This window comes from Leucopleurus acutus, assembly GCF_964270905.1.
Source record: "Leucopleurus acutus genome assembly, chromosome: 16".
NCBI classification, from domain to species: domain Eukaryota; kingdom Metazoa; phylum Chordata; class Mammalia; order Artiodactyla; family Delphinidae; genus Leucopleurus; species Leucopleurus acutus.
Window position 1 is genome coordinate 82,218,354 of NC_139158.1, and position 18,769 is coordinate 82,237,122.

The window sequence follows — 18,769 nt, forward strand, 5'->3', positions numbered from 1 at the left end:
GTCCCCAGGAGAGGGCTCACGTTTTGCTTGCACTCTGTCTTCCTTTCAACCGGAAAACGATCCATCCATCCGAAAATGCGGCTTTCCCCGCTCACGGCCATGGGCCAATGGGTTTGAAGCAAAGGCTCCCAAGTCAATTTCCAAGTTGGAGGAGAGTTACCCCAAACCAGTGGTTCTCCGCCGGGGGCTCCTCTGCCCCTCAGGGCACATCTGGCTACATCTGGAGACACTGTGGTTGTCAAATTGGAGGCCACTCCTGGCCGCTCATGCGTGGAGCTCAGCGATGCTCCTCAACATTCTACAGCGCACAGGATGCCCCCCGACAGAGAAGAGTCGGGCTGAAAATGTCAACAGCGCCGCGGGTGGGAAACCCTGCTCTACACCTACGTGAAAGGGCCACTTCCAAGTTCCTAGGGTGTTTGAGGCACATGAGAACCAGAGATTTCTGGATCTCCTCTCCCAATCCCCCGCACCCTCACCCCCCCGCCCCAGTATATTAAGACAATTAGGAGCTCCAGGTTTGAGCAGGTATAAGGCAAGTGGCTTCATTTACTGTCTCCTCCTAAAGGAAATGACCAACGGGTGCCTCCACCCCATAAACGTTTACTAGCCCTGGAAGGTTCTAAGGCCCCACTGCCATTTTTAAGGGCTTCTCCCTCAACAAATGTTAGGTCAAGTGAGTCAGAAAATGGAACCTGAGAAGAGGGAAGAGGGTGGGGGGACATTTCACAAAGTTCAGGACCAAGAGGAAAACTGAAAGACCTAAAACGACCCCCTCCCCTCTCTTTCTTGCTTATAAACGGAGGACTGCCTTACACGGGGCACCTCGTGACCCGAGGCAGGGAGAGTTTTGAAGGTCTCGGGACACTGCCACGTGGGGTTTTCATTTGCCGGCTGAGGCCCCGTCATGTTGATGGGTCTGTGGACTGATGAGTTATTGGCCTTTGGGGCATGATATCCTGAATACACTCTAAGACGGGTTCCCTGGGGCCACACCACCAAGAGCCACCTCAGGGCTGAGCTTCCGGCCAAGACTCTCTTGTCTCCAGTAGGAGAGATTTCTGATTCACTGGTGCTTGGAAAAATGTAATCACAAAGAAGAATGCAGAGGAAAATGTAACTAATATCCAGGTACCCACAAAACTAAGAATTTGCAGGAGTTAATATCACGGTTGCTTCCTGGTTTTCCCATAAACTTTTTATTTTAGAATAACTTTATAGAAAAGTTGCAAAGACAGTATAAAGTTCCCGTGGACCCTCACCCAGATTCCCCCAAGGTTCACATCTTCCATAACCGTAGGACACTTGTCAAAAATAAGAATTTGATATCGACAGGTTACTATTAACCAGACTCCTGATTTTTTTTTCAGATTGCACCAGTTTTTCCACTATTGCCTTTGTTCTGTTCCAAGATCCAGTCCAGGATACCACACTGCACTTCCGAATGGTTTCTTATTATTAAAATAAAGGAAACTTGACCAGAACAGTTGGAATTTATTTAAAATTTCTCCCCAATCCCATCCCTTGCCTCCCTCCCCAAAGGCGGTTGGTGTGAGTCCTACCGCCATGTTTCCATAGTGTTACCACACATATATGAGCCCACAAACGATACACGGTATTATCTGATGCTCTTGTGTGTGTCTGTTTTGACACAACGACAAACGTTTACACCCTAAACATCCTCCTACAACTGGCTTTCTCCCTCTTGACATTCTGTCTGAGTCTAAGTGGATACATAAAAAAGAAATTCTTGCATTCCCTTCTGGTTTCTTACACATTTATAAATAAATTTATTACAAATGTATTTCTCCAATCCCCTGCTCATGGACATTTAGGCTGGTGGTGACGATGCTATTACAAACAATATGCAATATTTATTCCAGTACATACGGTAAAAACCACCTCCATGATCTTTTCAATACAGTGTCTTGAGGTATCGCTATTAAAATACCAGTCCCTAGCTGCCTCTGGAATTTTCCCATCAAGTAGGTGTGGGGTGCATGCAGGAGCCCCAGTACATGGGCACTCGGGGCCCTTTGCCCCGTCGATAATTCTTAAGCCATAGAGACAGAGCAGAGGGGAGTTTCCACAAGCAGGATGGATAACTTATCTTTATCTTCCTCTTCAGAGCACAGAACCACAAAGTCAAGGTCAAGGGCTTGGAGGCTGTTCTGGTGGTCTCATCACCACTGCCCTTGTGCCCCGTCTCCCCCATTCACGCACCTCCACGGGGCCGGGAGGAAGAGTGAATGGGTTTACATTCAGCAAGAGCTGGTTTCAAAGGCCAACCCCACCGCTTCCTAGCTCTGCAAGTTCGGGGCCCTTCCGTCTCTTCCTCCTTAAAATGGGAATGCTACGACTTGCTTTGCAGAACCTGAGAGAATTAAATAAGGAGCCTGATAAGGGAGGCTGTTATAAATCCATTAGTGCTACAGAAAGATCACAACCCTCCCACGTTATCACTGTGATTTACTTCAGCGATGCATTTAGATAATGAAGGAGTCTCTGAATTCAGTTTCTAGGTTCAGCCTTGCAAGATCCTGCCTGGACGAGGAAGTGCCTCTGAAGCCCAGGAAGAAAAAGCAAGACCTCATGACAAGACAGTCACCTGCACAACCCGGACAGACCCTGGCTAGGGCAAGGGCCTCTTGAGCTGGGGCCGGAGTCAAGCTCCTTAATTCTCTGGGTAGTGAACCCGAGTGCCGCCGAAGCGTGCTTTTGCTGAAAGACAAGTCCTAAAGAGGCGAGTCATTTTACAAGTGGGAATGGAGAGAAGTGGTTATTCTTGTTGAACCACGTGAATACCTCAGTGATCAGGAAGATTCTAGAAACACTGGTCTCCAAAATGGGGTGCAAGCACTTAGGGGGGGCAAGAGGGATCCACTGGGACGTGGGGCAGGAAAGATTATAATCGCAACTAAGTAAATTTCAAGGACTGACGGGCGTCAGGGAAGATGGGGACTTCCTGGCTGAGCTTCAACAAGCATCTCTGCATAACTGATGGATGAGACTGAAAAACACAGACCTTGTTTTCAGTAACGCAGCCAGCAATTCACCTGTTCTATTTCCATCGTTTTACCGCGTGAGAGAGCCTTCGCCTGCGACAGTGTGGTCGTCATGAGTGCCACTTCCCAGGCGCTTTCTGGTGCTCCCCTTTCCAAGCTTGGGGTGGGACTGTCATCTCCTGCCTCCTTGGGTCAGGTCTGACCAATGTGACAGGCTGTGACCAATGAAATGCAGGCAGAAGCGCCCGTGTAGCTTCCTGCTGGCAAGATGAAAAGCCCGTGCACAAGCCACACTGTCTTTCCCTTTGGGACCATAACTGGTGACTTTCAAGAGGGTGGCAGCTCCATCGGCCTGGAGATCTGAACACCCTCCCGCCCGGCCAGTGTGCAGAGCCCCCTGCCAACCCACGATGCAGCCATAACAAAAGAACAACAAAGCTCTGTGGTTTCAAGCTACCGAGATTGTGGGGCTCTTTGTGAACTCTTGATGCTGACTAGACGAAGGATCAAAATAATCAAAATTTAGGACCAGACCTTTAGCTCGCTGACCCCAAACTGTTCAACCATGAGCTGTGAAAGATCAAATTCCATCACACTGAAAATCTTAGGGACAGCAAAATTACATTTGTCTTGCTAATGAATTAAACTTGTAATCTTTGCATTAATTACTAATGATGCATGAGTTAAAATGTGTATTAATGAACATCAGAATTTTGTATTTTTTTATCTTTAGTGCCTCCTACTTAAACTTCTATTTTCGTCTTTGTTTTATAAAGTGCACACCATCCTAAAACAGAAGTAGTTATACGATCTATTTCTGTTTAGGGTGTGTACGCAGAGATTTCCTAGCGGGGATGCAAGTTCAAAACACACTTGAAGACGCTGCCGTGTAACATCCTCACCCCTTGCACGCACGCAAGCTGCCAATGTCCGAGTACCTTCTGTGCCATGAGAATTCTGCAAGGCAGTGCTAGAGCAGGATGGGGAGAATGTCTGAGAAAATAGTCAAGAAAAAGTCCTTTATCAAAGGCCAGAACACAAGCCATCGAAACCACAGAAAAACCCTCCTGCCTTTGAGTGCATTGTTAAATTGCTGGGCAGACGAGCCCCGGGGCCATGCTAGGTAGACGGTCATGCTAACTGCTTGGATTCTTTTTTTTTCTTCAAACTACATGAAGGCAAGAGAGAGGCTGGCATTACAAGACGGTACAGGCCTAACTCCAATGTTTAAAAACATGCAAGTCTGCAATTTTGGAAACAGTGCAAGTTTTTATTCACAGCCAAATTTAATTAAGCCAGACAACAAAAGAGTGGAACTTGAAAGCTACTCTGGGGAGATAAAGATGTGAAAGAATAACACGTGACCTCAAAGATGTGGGAACCTTACTACTCGCTAAGTCAGAGTTTTCTAACGGTACAGAAAGAGCTGAAGAGAATTTATGGGAACCCTTGTGTGAGAACGCCCACCCCGAGACTCGGGCCCCGGAGGCCTTCAGCATCCTCTGGTCTCCAGAGGCTTCTAAAGGCACTGAACCCACTTGGGACTTTGTTATCCCAACCGCAGCTGGGAGAGCGGGGGCGGGCAGTCTCGCACCTGCTCCCATAAAACGTGGGGAAGTTGTGCTGGTCTGTTAATGAATGCTTTGGGCTTGTCACTCCCTTGAATCAAGGAAAAGACAATTTGTACTTTGACCACCTTCCAGGAAGGGGTGGGAAGAAATATGTCAGTAATGCGAGTTTTTGAAATTAAAAGTTTTTATTTTGGAATAATTTTCGATTCAGAGAGAAGTTGCAAGGATAGTAGAGAGTTCCTGTACACCCCTCATACAAGTTTTAGGTTCCCTAGTAGGAAAGTTTTTAAATAGCCATAGATGCTTGAAATCAAGAGAAAGTCAGCAATTGACTCTACTTATCCTCAAATAAGTTTGGTGTGCTCAAATGTCACTGATCTCTGAAGAGGAGGAAAATGCATGTGTCGTTGGGGAGCAGGGGATACACATATATACAAAGATATACATCTTTGGGGTCATTTTCTTCATATCTCTAGAACAACATGGGTGGCTTAATCTTGGTACTTTAAGATCAAGTACTTAAAAACGGAAATTTGGACTATTATACCAAAGTGAACAGTGATCTGGCCACCAAAGTACAAACAAGGTTTACCATTTATTGCGCACCTACTTGGTTCCCGACTCTACCCAAGAGAGATATGATTTTGTCTTCATGAGAGTCTGTGGAGGAGGGGATTCTTAACCCGATTTCTAAGACGAAGAAACAAACTCAGAGACGTTAAGTAACTTGCTCAAGGTCACACAGCTAATAGGCAACCATAGTGGAAACAGACACATGGGTTGAAGCTGTGTCTAAAGAGAATCAGTGTGGATGCCATTCTGTTCTCTCTTGCCAAGTCACACCCTCTGCTGTCACCGAGAACTTCCGTTACACGGCAGTGAAGCCCCCCAACCCCCCACTCCATATATCACCCAGAATTAGCTGCAAAGTGTCAGGAAACTTGGCCAGGCAGCCCCAAGCATCAGCGAGGGCTGGAAGCCTTCACCGTGAAGCCCTTTATAGAAAGCCGCAGTTGGCAGCCCCTGCTCCTGCATGGGAACAAATTAACATTGGCATTCCAAACACAGGAAAGGAAGGAAATTGGAAACACAGTTTATACTTGGCCAGCTCTTTGAAATACTGTACCATGCTACCGACATCAATTAATGAAAAGCAGGGTTGTGCTGAGAGGCCCTGGTTTGCAAATGCATTAACACACGTTAAACATGTTTGTACAGGAACCGGATTATAAGCACCCTGGCTCCAAAACAATAAAGCAATTTACCCTAAAACTGGTGCTCTTGGAGTTGTCATTAATTCAATCCACTCCACGCGGATCAGCAAAGGCTTTTCTCGGCTCCCAGCAATGCCTCCCGACACAAATGTTGAAAGGACGGCATCGCACATGCTACTCTGAGTTTCACATAAGTAAGTGTCAAGCCTCATGCACTGCTAATATGCCCCCAAATCATAAACACTGCACTTTGGAGAGCGGGGGAAGCACACAGCGGCAGCCCTGGTATTCATCGGCACTGCCATTTCACATCGGGTTAGAGCAATTTTTCCCCGCAGAAGGTTAACTGGGAAATATCTGTTCCATATTAAGAAATACCAAGTCACATTTTTTGTCAAATATTATTTGTCAAATGCCATTTGCTGCAAAACCCAGATTTCAAGTGCAGCTGAACACACAGCTAATACCAAACGGTTCACATAATAGCTGTGGTTGTACATGGGATCATTTGCAGTGAAAGCACCCCCCTTCCTCTATAAACTGTTTCAGGAATTGGAAAGAAAAGCATCTGAAGCTCTGGAATAAATAAAGTACTGTGCCTTGAGCTGCCCAGTACAAAGGACCCAGCATGCTGGGAGAACAGACGCAAAACAACCAGAAAGGCAACTGCCGCTTCGCTTCACAATTTTGTAAGAATGCTTAAAAGATTTTACATCATGGGGTTGAATCGCAACGTATCTGGCTTGCAAAGACAGAGTCGGCTAGTTTCTTGAAAGACCAGCCTCTTCACGCACCGCACCCACCGGTACAGGCACCTGCGACCACATCCTGGGTCCTGGGTCCAGGCGACAAACATCACTGATGTGGCCGCCCTGCCCCCTCGCCCAGGTGACATCACCCCACGACTCCACATTGATCCGGGATCCATCAGGTTGGAGCACTTTGGGTGTGCAAAGCTAAATGTGTTATCATTTTTACCACAAATTAAGAGTTTCTATGTAAATATTGGTATTTCCTCACCCCACGAAGGCGAGAGGGGGCAAAATGGCACCGGCGCATTTGACTTAAACTAATTAAAAGCAGAGGGTCATGCAATTCAACGTACTGATTTTACCAGTGGGACTTAAATCTTTTATAATAAGTGTACACAGCTGCGGCGCTCTCCCACCGCCACGTTTTACAGGCTAATCCGTGCATTCCTTCTGACAATAACGTGACAGGTCCCACACATCCCTGCCTGTGCCCTAAGCCCGGTGACACTGCCAGAGTGCATTAGAGCAGAGGCCGGCCAAAAAGCAGCCGTGCCGACAGCCCCCAGCTAGGTCTGAAGAGTGATCGCCAAAGAATGAACGTGGCCAGCCACTTGGTGCAAAGGGCTCTCCATTCAAAATAGTCAGCTGGTGAAATGGATGGGCAGGCTGGGGAAGGGTGGAGACTGGGGGAGTGTTAGGACACTCTGATTCTTGCAATGGGCCAAATATGACCTTACCCAATAGGGGAAAAAAAAGATATTAAAGCGATAGGGGTGATCAATCAACTTAGATGAGGCTCTCCCTGGAATGAAGTCATCATCCTCTCCGAGCTCAGTGGACACGTGATATTCGCTCACATCGCAGGCACGCTGCTGGTCAAGGGTTCGCGGGCCAGCTGTGTTTATCCCGGCAGAGGCTTGACAGGCTACGACGCTACGGAAGGCCCCGACCCGAGGCTCGCAGGAGCTGCATCTCAGAAGCTGTTTCCTCTCTCTGTGCGTTCAGAGAAGCCCCCCCTTCGCTTCCCTAGGCCTCCTCCCTTACCCCTTCAAGGGCCGCCCCACAACCAAGTGACAACTCTGGAATAAACACCTAAACTGTTGGCCGCGCGAGCTGGCATCCAGGCTTCGGTCTTAACCTGCTCTGATTCCAGAAGGGAAATACAAGGACCCCCCCAAAGTTCAAACCTGGGTCACATATATCCTTGGGGGGAGGGGGGAGAAGATCTGTGATTTATATAAGCAGGAAAATGAGGTTTAAAAGAAGCGATGTTGAAAGGGTTACTAAAAACACAGCTGTTGGTGCACTCCTATAGCGAAGACACTGCAGAAAGAGAGAAAGAAAGAAAGAAGGAGGGAAGGCTGTGTGACATCTATATTAACCTCTGGCTGCTCACCAGTGAGGGCCGGCACTCCAGTGCTGGAATGTGGGGCAGCCCCTTCCAAATTTTAACACAAGCCAGGTTACAGCTGCGAGCGCCTGCAGCCTGTGCTCCCTCGGCAAGCACTCCCTGAAGGAAATTTTTAAACTGTAACAGAATCTTTTTCTAATACTCTACAGTGGTAGGGCCTGTTCTGAAGGGGCAAAAGGAGAGATCTTAATGCCAAACACTTGTCAACAAAAAGGATCGCCAGATGGTATAAAATAAAAGTAAAACTGAACGGCCTTCTCCCCACTCCTCAGCTACATTAACAAAAGCCACTTTTAGACACTGAGCCCAATAAGGATAGGTTTCTAACTTCCCCTCTTTTTAATTTAGCTTCAAAGATTAAACAAATTTGGTTCCTTCAGAACCTGGACCAGAGATAAATGTGGATCGCACACCCCCAGTGCCAGGGGCTTCTTTAGAAGATCCCGAAAGGAGTTGCTGGATTTCTCCAAAGAAAGAAGAGGGGGGGAGGGCAGCTATCTTCGGGATTCAGTCTGCAGAACTCACATTGCCTGGGGACAGTTTAAGAGAGGGTAGCCTGTTTTGAATTCCAAACTTAAGTCTGCACAGAGGAGTTGGGGGCTTGTTAATCCAAACCAGTTTACAAATCTCGCCATTGAACTTAAGAGGCCCAGCCTGGGAAGATGTAAGTCTCCCTCCGGCAGCTCAGCTAGCATTACAGGGGCTTTATTGTACGGGCTGGTCTTTGTCACAAGGTGCGGTCTGAGGTCCTCATTCTCAGCACCTGGTTTTGTCATAAATTCTCCTCTAGTTCCCTCTCTAGTTTAGATCCCACTCAGCCTGGCAAAAAGCTTGAATTCTGAGGAGAACGACTTAGAGGAACAAAAACCAGTTTGGCTGCAGACGGAAGAATAAACGCACCAGCTCTGCAAAAGCCTTCAGACTTCAGGCCGAAGTCCCCCAGAGCACTGCAGGACAGCAGCGGTATGCAATGAGGGAGGAGGGGGTGGTGGAAGGAGGAGGGGGCTTTGAGGGGAGGAGAGGGTGGTGGAGAAAGTCAGTCTCCCTTCAAGGTCTCCCCCAGGTCCCCTGCAAGGTAACAAGTAATAGCTGCATATGAACAAACGACGTTTTTCTCACTCTTAGTAAAAGTGTGAGACTAAATGCATCTTTAGAAAACTTTGTATGTTACAGGTCAGTATGATCTGCAATCCAAGGAAAAATCGTGTGCTTTTTCTCAGCTTCCAAGCAGGTCTCCCACACGCCCCCTCCAACCCCACTGCTACCCCCCAGCCCCTCCTGCGGCAAAATCCCAGAACCCCACAAAATGGAAGGGACAGGCGGTTTATTCCCATGCTGCTGCCGAGCAGAAATTAAAGGGCAACCTTAGAAACATCTACAGGAAGAGTCTTGCCCAACTGCGGTCCAGGTCTTCACCCAACTAATTACCGAGAAAGTTTCAGGGACTGAGAAAGAAAGCAAACAAGGTCAGTGCTCTCTGTTAAAAGCCACTCTGCCATCTAATTTGGAGTGATGCTCCAGAAAGCAAGACCTGAGAAAGTCAGGACTGTCCCACAAAGCCCAAAGCCAGCCTGACTGATTAAGAGGCTCAGACAAGCCGGTCTTTGTCTTTTCAAGATGAAAGAAATGGGACTAACGGGTTGAAAGGTGTGTGTACAGCCAGAGGAGGAAAACCACCCAGCTGTGGTCTTCCCAAACAAGTCCCAGCTTGCTCCCCCCTACCAAGGGGCAGCAAACAGCCCTGCCCCAAGTTTCCCAGAGGTGCCCAGTTGGCAACCTGGTCCTTTTCGGGCATGGGAGGAGCCCGCGTCTGGCCACGCGGTTGGTCCATAAGCAGCGGGGTGCTTTCTGCACTGCGTTTGCAGAGCCCTCCACAGAAGCCAGGGCTTACAAATACCTTTTTAATGACCTCAGCCAGGCTCTGAAGGCCGCCACTGGGACCTGCTGGCATTCACTGGGAGTCACAGGTATCCGACAGAACAGAAGATACCATAAATCCCCAGCCAGAGAAAGGGCCCTGGTTAACCCCTGGCTTCAGGATGGAGACACAGCTCTGCTTTAATTAATTTATTTATATGTACGTATTTGGGATTTTTCTTTAGTTTCTAGCATAGGTCACAAATACACATGGAAAAAAAATCATACACAAAACTGCAGGCAATGAAAAATCAGGCCCCAGCTCCCAAATCCCTAAGGCCCCAGCCCCAGTTCTGCCCTGCCCCCATAAAATCTATTTCCAATCCATGGCGTCTTCCTCCAGTGGGAAAGCATGATATACAAGCACGTATGTAACCTCACTGATCTGCACCTTGCTTTTTTCCACCCCATACATCTTGGAGATTGTTCTAAATCAGGACATATGGAGCTGTCTCATTCTAACAGGCTGCCTAGTATAATTTAAACTTTCTTGAAGTCATTTTGGCATCTAAACCTCCCACCCCTTGCTCGCTGAAACTCGTTTCACTATTTGATTTTGGGCTATTATTAAGGACAGACAATGGCGTCCCGGGAACTCCAGGGACCTTATCTGGCGCGGGAAGCATTAAGGTTGATCCGCGCTTCCCGGCGCCCTCCATCCACGCCCCAGGTGCCCCGCGGGGGGCTTCAGGATCATTATTTCCCTGTTGACACAGCGCCGGTGGGCGTGAGTTTGCTGTCTTGACTTCGTTCGCATTTTCGCAGCAAGTGACACTTGTAGAATGAAAGCGGCTCGGGAAACAGCGCTATCGGGGCGTGTTATCTCAGAAACCAAATATTTGGTCATGAGCTCTATAGCGCGCAGTCGGGGGTTAGTCTGAGCAAGTCTGGTGAATGTGCACAGATGGAGCGAGGGCACCACCCCCGCCGCAGCGCCAGCCTCCGATCCCCGGGGCCGTCGCGGCTCCAGTCGGAAGCCGGGTCCCCTAGCCTCCCCCGGCGGCGTCTGCTGGGAGATCCCTCGCCACCCAATAGCCAGAAGCCGTGGTTTGCGCGCCACACGTGATAAACGCTGAAAATGGATTCTGCCAGTCCGGGACCTATCATTAAATATTTAAAATAGAAAGGTCGCAATGGCAACGTTTTTCCCCCCAGCTCCAGCCAGGAGAGCTGAGAGCGAGAGGGGCGCCCAGCGGTCAGGAAAGGGGCCCCGAGGCGCTCGGGGCGCGCAGCACGCTACGGCGGGCGCACCGCGAGGGGACAGGTAGGGCTTGCCAGGGCGGGGAAGGGAGCGCAACGCCCGCGATGCCAGGGCCAGACAGGGCAGAGAGGGGCTCAGAAAGGGCGGGAAGTCAGCTTCGCGGAGCAGGGCCCTTTAAATCCAGGTAGCGCGGGCCCAGCCGTACAGGCACAGCTCACATGACCGAGCCCCGCGCTTTGAACTGAGCCGCGGCCCGCCAGGCGCCTCCCGCCCCAGAGGTGCAGTCGCCGACTAAACCCAGAGCGGGCTTCAGACCGGTCCTTACTTCCCCCAAACTCCCACAGGCCAGATGAGCCCGGCTCGCCCTACCTGGGGCGCGCGCAGCTTGGGGTCCACTAAGGCAGGGGGGTGGGAGACCCTCGGCCAGGCACTGCCGTTTTGAAAACTACCGGGAGTGGAAAGATGGGCGGGCTGGATGCAAGACGCGGCGCCCTCCCTGTCCCAAAGCGACTCCTGGCCGAGACGCGCACCCCTCCCTCCCGCCTTCACTCACCGAGGTTGACGAAGCTCATGACCATGTCGGCGTCGGTGAGAAAGTGGCTGTCTTGCAGGCTGGCCAGAGGGGGGCCTTGGGTACTGAAGACGGCCTTGTAGGGGTAGGAGAAGCCCTGGCCGTCGGGCCCGCCGCCCTCCTCCACCGCCATGGCATTGTACAGGTCCAGCATGAACATGGGCGCCGAGTTGTGCTTGCCCTGGAGGTGGGGACGCGGGCGATGGGGCAAGCCCAAGATGGAGAGGATCTCGCGCTGCATCTCCCGCCGCTCCTGGCTGCGGAGGCGCCGGTGGATGAAGCTTGAGTGCACCTCGTTGTCCAGGCTGAAGTCGGCCAGGGCGGAGCGCAGCAGGAACAGGGGCGCCCAGAGCGCCACGAAGCTGTGGGGCGCCGCGACGCGCAGCGAGCGCACGTGCATCGCGCCGGCTCTACGCGCGACCCGGGCTCCGGGCACCCGGCACCGGGGCCCGAGCCGCCCCAGGTGACGGAGCGGGGCAGGCGGCCGTCCACGCCGCTCGGTCACTTGCTGTAGACGGGCCCCTCTGCGCCCGCGCCGGACATGGCCCCTCCCCGGCCGGCTGCGCTCTGCCCGGACCCCCGCCCCCGGCTCGGCGCTGGCCCCGGGGCCCCTCGCCCCGCACTCGCCCGGGCGCACCGTGGGGCTCGGAAACCGGCTTGAGCGAGCGAGAGCGCGAGCAAAGAGGCGGGCGCGGGTGGGAGGAGCAGCCAGCAAACCTAGGAGCCGGGAGAGCGAGCGCCGGGGTGGCAGCGAGGCGGCGGGCGAGCGGGCGCTCCTTCCTCCGGCTCTCCTCGCGCTCTTGCTCTTGGGCGGCGGGGACCCACCCTCTTCCGAACTCCGGCGCCCAGAAGAGGGGCCCCAGGTCGCTCTCCCAGCCCTGCGCGCCCTTGATCGCACGAGAGGCCGCCTCGGGAGCCCCAGAGCGGTGCGCGCTGGGGCCTGGGAGGGGGAGGGGGAGGAGGAGGACGGGCTTCCGAGGGCCCCTCCCGCGTCGGCGGCCTCCCACCTGCCCTCGGCCCCGCCCTCCCCCCAGCGGCGCCCAATGGGTTCATTCATTCCTTCTAGTGCGCTCTGCAAATATTTACCCAGTGCCCACAGGGTGCCCAGCGCCGGGCCGGGCGCCGCGGGGATGCGGAGAGAGGAATCCGAGCCGGCCCTGCTTTCTCCGCACTCGTAGTCCGGGCAGGGAAGGAGGCCTGAGCGGCACCCATGGGATTTGCGCTGCGGTAGAGCAAGCTGGGGGAGTGTGGAGGAAGCGCGGCGATACGAGAAGGCTTCCTGGCGGAGGTGGCACCCGAGCCCCTCTCGCCTTTTGCCCCCCCCCCCCGCCTTACTCCAGACACGCGGATCCCTCCCCGAACTTGTTGCCAGCTTGTTCTTGCACTTGCCAGCCCTTCTGCCTGGAACTCTCTCCCCTCCCAGTCTCCCTCCCCACCCCTGCCATCTGGCCAAGCCTCCACCTCCAGGTGCCACTCAGGTGCCACTTCCTCCCAGACCGTCGGAGATAAGGTCCCTTCCCCTCGTCACCCCCGCGCACACCTGTTCTATTTTCCTTAACTCCTCCTCCCACCGTCTGGCATTACCTTCTTTATTGTCTTGCCTTCCCACTAGAAACAGAGCTCCCTGGGGGCCGAGGTGGGACTCTCTAAGATGTCCTTGAGCCCAGGGCCTGGTAGCCACTGTGGCTGCACAGTCGTTATTTGTTGGATGACTGAAATTGTGTGAGCTGGAGAATTCCTCCCCACCTCCCTTCCTTGGGGGCCCAACCACTCCTCAGCCTGAGACCAGATATCCCGGCCCGGCACTGCCTCTTTTTTTAAAAAATACTTATTTATTTATTAATTTATCTATTTATTTTGGTTGCGCCGGGTCTTAGTTGCAGCATGCAGGATCTTTAGCTGTGGCGTGCGGACTTCTTAGTTGCGGAATGCGAACTCTTAGTTGCGGCATGCGAACTCTTAGTTGCAGCATGTGGACTCTGAGTTGTGGTATGCACGCGGATGTGGAATCTAGTTCTCCCATCAGGGATCAAACCCGGGCCCCCTGCATTGGGAGCGTGGAGTCTTACCCACTGGACCACCACGGAACTCCCTCGGTCACTGTCTGACCTTCTCCACCAGCCCCTGCCTGGCCACACCTGAGGAGCGCACAGCTGGCCTTGCATCCAGTTCACCTCTGAGTGTCTGTGCCTGAGACCTCACCAGATGCTCCTGGCCTCCTTTCTTCCGTCCCCTCATTCATTCATCCCACGAATGACACTGAGCTGCCCACTTGGGGCCCAGCTCACACCGGGCATGGCACACAGGCGCCCCAGACAGCCCAGAACCCGCTGTGGGACCTTGAGTAAACTACTGCTCTTCAGAGCCTCAGCTTCATTGTAAAACTGGGAGCAAAATAACACTTGACTCAGAGTGGCAGTGAGTACCGTGATCAAGTTCAATCTTGCCTCCGCCCTTTCCCGCCCCAAGGAGGCAAACCCACAAACCAGTGGTTGCCCGATGATGGGCTAGATGAAGGGTGACCAGAGGGACTCTGGGATGAAAGGTGAAGGGCTGAGTTTGGGGACAGGGGTGTCCTTTAGGGGGAGGGATCTGGCTAAGCCTCACTTGGGGGAGGCAGAAGCTCCAGGGCCGGTAAAGAGGAACCTGATCTGGAGTTTTCTGCAGCATAGGTGGTTCTGCCATGCAGCCTTTTGGGGGCTTCTGGACAAGATGGCAGCCTGAGGGTCCACATGGGTGGAGACAGGAGAGGCCAGAGGCCAGGTGAGGAGAAGAGAAATGCAAGGCTGTGGGTCCTAGCCATTTCAATCACATCCCGGCCCTGTTACACAGGCTCCAGGTTGTGAGGTGGAGCGGGTCCTGGGCCCCCAGCCCAGGGCTGGGCCTCTGCCCACCTGTCAATCAAGGCACTGTGAAAGCCCCCTCCACCTGCCTTCTTCCACTGACGCCTTCCTTCAACAAAGGTTTGTTGAGCACTTCCTGGGTGTCACGCAGGGTGGGCTCCACGGGCCCCCACGCTCACACCTGGCTTAATGCTCTGCTATGGCCACATTGCAGCTCTTCTTTCATTTTGCACTGGGCCCTGCAAATTATGTGGCCCATCCCAGTGCCAGCACAGTGCTGGGCTGGAGGGGACAGGAGAGAGTGAGCTCACCCAGTGGCCTCCACCACGAAGCTGGCTTTCAGGCCAGGGGAGACAAAGCGGGAAGCTGATACATGGTTTAGGGGTGGGAGGGGAGGCTATGCTCGGCCATCGGTTCTCTCAGGCAGGATGCAGTGCGCTCACCTGCTGAAGCCAGGCCAAGCGGGGCACACAGGAGGGTGAGGGGGAGAGCCCCGGGTGGGCACTGTGGAGAGTGAGAACCAACACAGGGACCTGCTGAGGCAGTCAGAGGGGCACTGGCTGGTCCAGTGTCCACCAGAGCATATGCAACCCAGATCATGTCAGCCTGTGACAGAGTGAAGGAGTGAATAAACAGGGAGAGGTGGAGGGAGGTGGGAAGGGGATCTCCTGGAGGAGATGCCATTGACCTGAGTCCTGGAAGGATGAGAAAGACACGGCTTTGCCAGGGAGAGGCATCCCAGGCAGGGAGAGCAGCAAGTGCAACACAGGCCCTGCAGAGCGAGGAACGGCCAGCAGGCTCTGTCTCCCCAGAGCTCCCTGTGCCCCCGGGGTTGGCCTTCCAGGGGCAAAGCCACTGCAACTGCTATGCCACCTCCAATGCCAGCTTGGATGAAGTAGGTTACTTTCTTCCAGTCTGAAATACTACTCCTCTGCAGCAGCCTTCTCTGCTTTTTAATCCACTGTCAAATCTCTTGGGGGGGATTTTAACGAGCAAGTGAGGCTGGGGGTGGAGGCCACAGGTATTGGTGCTACCAGTCTACAATGAAAACAACTGATTGGCTGGCGTCTGCACTGTTCGCCCTCGGTCAGGGGAAGGCCCTGAAGCAAGATCTGTGCCTCTCACCCGAGCCTGGCACACAGCAGGCACTCAGGAAGTACCTGTTGAGTGAAGAACAGGAAGCACAGCCAATACATGAAGAGCACAGTGGACTGAGGGCTGACTGCGCAGGCACCAGGCTAAGGCATCTTGTGAGCCCTCACCCCGCCCGCCTTGCTCTGCTATGCCATCTTTTCCCCTGCGAGATGGAGACGATACGCTTTCCATATCTGAGACCCGGAAGAGACCAGGTTCCCTCTGAACTCCCACCACCCCCTATTTAACCTGATTTTTCCTGTGATTCATGCCGGGGGTTGGGGGGCTCTTTATTTTCCCTGCTTCCTCCCTTAAAGGAGTCCCCCAGGCTGCACCAGGCCCCCACTGAATGCTTGCTTGATCACTGAATGAATGAATTCACTCATGCAAACAAGAATATCTGCCTGGAAGCACATCAGATGCTGGTTTGAGAGCGGAGGCCACCAGCAAAGGCTTCGAGATTGTTTAGAGAAAGTCTTGGGTGGGAGCGGGCAGCCTGGGTTCACACATTAGCCCTGCCACTTGCAGCCATGTACCAGGGGTTTAACCTCTCTGTGCCTCAGTTCCCCCATCTGTATAATGGGGGGACAAATAGCACCTGTTTCCTAGGGTTGCTGGGAGGATTCAGAAGTTAATTCAACTCATGTAAAGGACTTCGCAAGGTGCCTGGGGCACAGAGAAAGCATTTGATAGATGTTAGTTACCATCTGGATGAAAAGGAAAATATGTTAACAGGAAAGCCTCCTAAGCTTAAAAATAACAACGCAACTTTTCATGATGGTCTGTTTTTTGGCCAAACAGAGGAAAGCAAATGTATCCTGACTAGGAGAGATCCAGGGCAGGGGCAAGAGCGTGAGAGCAGGAGAGAGCAGGGCAGAGAGGAAGAAGGGATCAGAGATGAAAGGGGGATCCCCGCATTCTGATCCGTCTCATTGTCCCCCAGCTCCCCCCTCCTCCTGCCCCATGCCATCCGGGGCCCAGGAACTTCCCTGGGGCCTATCTCATTTCCCCAGCAGACAGCCCCCAGCCACCCGACCCCAGCTGTGGTTCCCCAAGCCGGGGCACCCAGCACTGGACTCCTGGGCGGTAACCCGATCTCCCCAATCTGCTCCACCCCAGGGCCAGCTTCTCCCAGATGAAAGATGGCCTGGAAACGTGAGGGGTGTTATTGTGTCTGGCCAGCCCCGGCCGAGTGTCCACAGCCCTCACTCGCCGGCCTCCCAGCACTGGGTAAGCAGTTTTCATTTCATACATCATCAGTCACATCTTGCTGAAGCGATTTTGACCAAGTCAGCATATGTCTCCAAAGCAATAAAAAGAAGAAAAGAATTCTGCTGACACGCACATTCAGCGGGAGATAGGGACCTCATCTTCATGGGCAGAACTCATACCATCTGCCCTGGAGGAAGCGCAGCAGGCCTGAGGGCTCCCTGGGGGCGCCCTACACAGCCGAGGGAGCCTGAGGGCTGCTCCCTCTGTCCACCCACCTGGCCAAGGCCTGACGACCTCGGCCTCAGACCCCAGTAGGGAAGAGGGGCCGAGAGCCTTCTCACGCACAGGCTTTAAAATCCTTGTGTGCAAAGAGACCTACCCTAGAGAGGAAATGATTTTAGCACACCTATAATTCAATGTTGCTTTCCCTGCAAATCCCTCATTGCACTGGAGATAAACTCATGCTCGCTCATGCTGGGACTTGCTCTGCACAATTTTTTAAACAGAAGAGTAAGATACTAAACAGTTTTTATCAGTCTTAAATACACGTGGCAGTAGCCACCGCTCCAAATGGAAAACACAGGCAACAAAGACACACACACACACACACACACACACACACACACACACACACACACACACACACACACACACACACACACACACACACACCTCCAGAGAAAGCTGATGCCCAAGGAGGGATTTCCAGGGTCTCCCAAACAGCTAGTGGGAAGCTGCGGTTTTGTTTATTACCAGCATGGCTGTTAGTTCTTCCGATTGGAGGAAACCTGATTTGGTTTTGAGAACTGAACGATTCTCAATTCGGCTTTAGAGGGAGCCCTTTCCTCCCTCCCAGACATGAATAAGAGCTGCTGACAAGTCCAGGGCTTTCCCTTCTGCCAGGCACCTGCTAAGCCCAGTGCTGCCTTAGCTCATGTCACCCTCCGGCACAGAGGGCCCTATTCTGCTTCTCAGACCGCAGGAAGGAGATCGAGACTCCGAGAGCGCCTTGCCCAAAGTCACACAGCTCATCTACGACGGAACCCTTATCCAAAGCCACATCCGTCTACACAGCCCAGACTCCTCACCGTCTGGTGGTTTCGTGATCTTTTCCCCGCTGCTTGATCCTAAAGCCACACTTCTCCATCCGGACTGTACACACACCCCTGGGGAGCTGTCAAAATGCAGATTCCCACACGGCCAGTCCCAGTGGTGCCTGAGATTCTGCACTTTGACCCAGTCCCCAGGGTGGACCGATGCTGCTGGTCTGAGGATTCTACACGGAGGGGCAAGGCTGTACATGTCTGAAGTTACAGCTAACTTTCCTCTAAAGGGGACCATAAGCACAGACATACTGACAGGTGGCGAGGGACCCGGGGCCCCGATACAACAGGGGAGGGGTAGGGACCAAGGTGAACTGGAAACCACATTACCATGGGTGGTGCCATCCAGGAATTTGATCCCAATGTTACCAGATAGTCCTAATTTTCAAGAGAAGCTGGAAGTTTGGGTTTGTATGTGAAAACTCTCAATGTGCATTTGTTGGCAACTAATTCCATTTGTTTTTGAACTGTTAGACCAAAGAAAACCCATCCACCAGTCTGATTCAGGAACCCAGTTTGCTTATGGCCTTATAACGGGCTCTGCTGGATTTGAAGGGCTAACCCAGCCTTCCCCTTGCCCCAAGCCAAAGGACCACCGAGGCTGGGGCATCTCTAAGGAGCTCCATTTAACTCACTGTTCCAGGAACACTGAGTGAGAGGCGGGAAAGGACAGAACCTGCCACTCCCTCGCCTCCAGGCAAAGTCAGGCCCTCACCCTCTCCAGAGTCGCTTCCCCCTGGCACTCCCGCTCTAACTGATTTTTGGATAAACTCACCCTCCCGCCCAGGTCAGAAAATTCACCCAGAAACATCAAAACTCAGAATTCTTTCTTTAG

The 18,769-nt window shown here is 52.7% G+C and overlaps 1 protein-coding gene across 1 annotated transcript in view; it reads right to left on the reverse strand.

Annotated features, from left to right (window-relative positions):
• Positions 1 to 12,160, reverse strand: part of BMP7 (bone morphogenetic protein 7) — an 87,522-nt gene extending 75,362 nt beyond the window's left edge. Inside the window, exon 1 of the mRNA XM_082856212.1 lies at positions 11,625 to 12,160. Within this exon, the coding sequence (XP_082712338.1) occupies positions 11,625 to 12,042 (418 nt within the window). The 5' untranslated portion in view covers positions 12,043 to 12,160. The remainder of the gene's footprint in view (positions 1 to 11,624) is intronic.
• Between the last annotated feature and the right edge of the window lie 6,609 nt (positions 12,161 to 18,769).